Source organism: Pyxicephalus adspersus, chromosome 5, assembly GCF_032062135.1.
Source record: "Pyxicephalus adspersus chromosome 5, UCB_Pads_2.0, whole genome shotgun sequence".
NCBI lineage: Eukaryota > Metazoa > Chordata > Amphibia > Anura > Pyxicephalidae > Pyxicephalus > Pyxicephalus adspersus.
Window position 1 is genome coordinate 147,325,078 of NC_092862.1, and position 3,709 is coordinate 147,328,786.

Sequence of the window (3,709 nt, forward strand, 5' to 3'; positions counted from 1 at the left end):
GGTCACACATGTTGTATATTGTACACGCGGGCCCCCCCGGCACAGGTCAGGCGTGTTGTATATTGTACACGCGGCCCCCCCGGCACAGGTCAGGCGTGTTGTATATTGTATGTTGTATATTGTATGTGCACACCGGGGGAGGATAAATCATTGTTTGCATTGTGTGTAATGGCGGAAGTTTTGGGCCGAGTCTGCTGGGGGTTGGGGATGAATCCCTGGGATTAGGCATAGTAGATAACCCGCAGTGATTCACCCGCATTCTATATTGGCAGAGCCGGCCTTTAGGATCGGGCGCTCACCTTTCACTGCCTCGGGCACATGTAGCAGCAGGTCCTCTTCACCTGGCGGGGAATCCTCCTCAAAGTCCTGCAGCCTCTGATACTCCCGGAGCTCCTCCTGCGCCTCCATTCTCAGGGCATCGTCAGCCGCCCCAATGTCACCTGGAAGGGAAACACCGATCATCCAAATCCATGCCCCCCTGTGCCATCAATGCCTGGGGCACCTCCTGGGGCACCGCCCGGCTCCTGCAAGGATGTCCACCTGTGATTGGTTCCCCCAAACTGCCGGACCCCCCCATGCCAGACCCCCCCCCCCCCACAATACCTGGAGATGATTCGGCATAAACAGCCTATTCTTAGTTTTCCCGGAGCCCGGCGGGCCACGCTGCTCCCTGGCACTCGATGTGCTGGCACGGGGCCCCCTGGCACTAACACAACACACGTGCTGCTCAGATAAACAAGAATGACGTCACCAGAAACCGGCAGAGCAACAAATCCGGGATTCACAAACATAGGAACCGGGTGAAAGAAAACTGGTGAATAAGGGAGGGAAAACTAGGGAGACCTAGAAAAAGTGGGGGAGGGGAGAGCAGAAAGGGGGAGTCTGGGGTATATTGAGGGTCCAATAAAAGGGGCAGAGAGGGTATTAGAGAAAGGAAAAGTCACCCTAAGAGGGGTAAAGGGAGGAAAACCACAGACCCAGAAATTAAAAGGGGGGAGGGGAGTGAAGGAGCCCTAAAACATCCCATCCCCCATACCTGAGCTTCACCCGCACAACCGGCACCAACACAACTAGAAGTCTGCTGCAATCTTCACCACAAACCCAACTACACAGCCCCACCCACAGGGAGGAGAAGCAACTACTGCCAGCCAATCACAGAACTGCTATTATAAGTACACCTAGGAACAGATACTGAGAATTACACCCAGGGTTCAGGACAAGAGAAGTGGTACTGTGCATTGCTTTACAGGTATGTGGGGGTGGTAAGTAGTACTGTGCATTGCTCCCCTCTAGATCTGTCCATACATGGGGGGGTAAATTATGGGATGTGACCCCTCCCTATAGGTGATCTATACATGGGGGGGTATATTATGGGATGTGACCCCTCCCTATGGGTGATCTATACATGGGGGGTATATTATGGGATGTGACCCCCTCCCCCATATTGTACAATGTCACCTCCCTCCTCCCCCACCTCAGACGATCCCTTAGAAGGGTCAATACACCCCGTGTCCCCACACACACCTTACTGAATTGTACGCACGGTGTCCCCGCAGTTGTCCGGGCTCGGGGGGCTCCGCTCTGCAGGCCGGAGGGTTCGGCTGTACCGGGGCTGAGGGCCCTGAGCGTCTATTGTGTTCTTACAGCTGGTTGGTGCAGGGAACAGGGGCGGGACAACCAGGGACATTCCTGACCTCTGATTGGCTGATTCCGCTGCTCAGCTGTTACACAGAAGGCGGTCCTGAGCCAATCCAGTAACCCCTTCACTGCCAGAGCCTGGGACACCCCCTGTAACCCCTTCACTGCCAGAGTATTGGACACCCCTGTAACCCCTTCACTGCCAGAGTATGGGGCACCCCTGTAACCCCTTCACTGCCAGAGTATGGGGGGGGGGGGCTCCGGTATTATGGGGGGGGCTCTACCTATAAATGTTTATAATTCTCCTCAGTTGCACCCGGAAGTCACAAGGAGGGCGGGGACACAGGGCGGCTCTCTGATTGGAAGGCCTCTGACCCTCCCTGTGACGTCACTGGTTGGGGCAAGGGGTGGAGAGCTCCGCGGACACCGGCCGGTCATGCTGCTTCACTTCCTGCACTCCGCGCTCCGTTATTCCCGAGTGACCCCGCAGAGGTGAGCGCAATAGTGGGAGAAGGGAGGGCCCATTGTGAGTCGTATCCCAGGGCAACGGAGCGGAGGAAGGGCGGTACATGTAGGTCAAAGATCCCACGAGAGCCCCGCCCACACTGAGACCTGGCTCCGCCTACATTTAACATGCCTGAGGGTCTGATGTGCAGACTATGATTGGCTCTCCGGACTGGTCACATGACCTGAGCTGGTCCATTTGTCACGTGACGTTCAGAGTGCATTGATAACTCGTGAGAGCGAGAGACAGGTCCACTTCATTAACCCCCCCCCCCCCCCCCTGACATATATCTAACTGTTAACAACACTGTTATTCGGCCCTCCCCTCAGGCACGTTGCCTTGGTGTCACCTTTGACTCGCCCCTCTCATTTAACCCCCCCCCCCCCCGTTTCCGGTTATATCACGTGATCATTGTACACAGACATCCCTGCATATAATCCAACCCGGTACCGCGACAACCTACCCCGTACCACCACAACCCACCCATTGGATGGGGGATGGGGATTGGTCAGTGAGGGATGGGTGAATACAGGGGCAGTGAATGATTCCCTCGGATTGCTCTTGGTGAATCTTGTCTCCCAATGATGTGGTGTCGGAGTTCCTCCATAACTTTCCTGTTTTATCTTTTAGGCTCCTCAGTGTCTCCGGGGCTCCTCCCACTCCTCTGACTCCACCCCTTCAGCTGTATTCCCGCCTCCGCGATGCAGCTCGTGGCTCCGCCCTCTTGTCCGGCAGGGCCTATAAGCCGATGTGTAGGGCTCGGGTTGTGGCCCTATTCCTGGGCCCTGCACTGCTCTGTGGGGGGGGCCGGCTGGTCCTCTGCCAGGTGGAGGTGAGAGCACGCCCAGAGCCGGTACCGGGGAACATCAAACCAGAACCGGAGTTCAACTGGGCCGAATTCTGGAGACATCTGCGGCCCCAACTGCTGGCCCTGATCTCCGCCATCATTGTGAGTCACCCCGGGGCCAACTTCCTGTACTGGTGACAACAGCAGGGGCGGGGCATGGAGTGTGTTATGTATGGGGGAGGGGCATGGAGTGTGTTATGTATGGAGGAGGGGGATGGAGTGTGTATGGGGGAGGGGTCCATAGTTTGTCATGCTGGGAGGGGACTCTAGGTGGCGCTGTGGTTGGTTCCCCCTGGTGTCTCATAGGTCAGATCTGGGCTGTCATGTGATCAGAATTTCTGTGTTTCCCCAGCTGGCCCTGGGCGCCGCCCTGCTGAACATTCACATTCCGCTCATCCTGGGGGAGTTGGTGAATGTGGTGTCACGCTACACAAAGGAGCATGCTGGGAATTACCTGCAGGAGGTGCGGGGCCCCGCCTTCAAACTGCTGACACTCTACGCTGCTCAGGTGAGTGCCACGCTGCCATGATGGGGGAGGGGTCACGGAGCCCCTGGCAAGGACAGGAAAAGGGGAAATCCTCCATCGGGGACACCTATTGTGCTGACAACTCTCACTTCCTGTTGTGTCTAAAGGACAGGAAGTAAAGAGAAAGGTTCCTTTAATATTATCCATTTACCACCCCCCCCATTAAGCTCTGTTACTCCCATAGATACCCCCA

At 56.3% G+C, this 3,709-nt stretch overlaps 2 protein-coding genes across 6 annotated transcripts in view; one reads left to right on the plus strand and one right to left on the minus strand.

Moving 5' to 3' along the window:
* LOC140331795 (autophagy-related protein 9A-like) overlaps positions 1-1,864 on the minus strand; it is a 10,742-nt gene extending 8,878 nt beyond the window's left edge. The window contains exons 1-2 of one of the 3 annotated variants that reach the window (XM_072413089.1): positions 1,525-1,864; positions 300-440 (exon numbers count right to left, since the gene is read on the minus strand). In XM_072413089.1, coding sequence (XP_072269190.1) covers positions 300-408 — 109 coding nt within the window. In that variant the 5' untranslated portion in view covers positions 409-440; positions 1,525-1,864. Of the gene's footprint in view, positions 1-299; positions 441-603; positions 992-1,036; positions 1,101-1,524 lie in introns of those variants that run through there. The other 2 variants (XM_072413091.1, XM_072413090.1) reach the window with 2 other exon arrangements.
* The window catches only part of ABCB8 (ATP binding cassette subfamily B member 8), an 8,936-nt gene continuing 6,385 nt past the window's right edge, over positions 1,159-3,709 (plus strand). Inside the window, exons 1-3 of one of the 3 annotated variants that reach the window (XM_072413099.1) lie at positions 1,159-1,249; positions 2,774-3,092; positions 3,343-3,498. In XM_072413099.1, the coding sequence (XP_072269200.1) occupies positions 2,892-3,092; positions 3,343-3,498 (357 nt within the window). In that variant the 5' untranslated portion in view covers positions 1,159-1,249; positions 2,774-2,891. Of the gene's footprint in view, positions 1,250-1,953; positions 2,131-2,548; positions 2,651-2,773; positions 3,093-3,342; positions 3,499-3,709 lie in introns of those variants that run through there. The other 2 variants (XM_072413096.1, XM_072413098.1) reach the window with 2 other exon arrangements.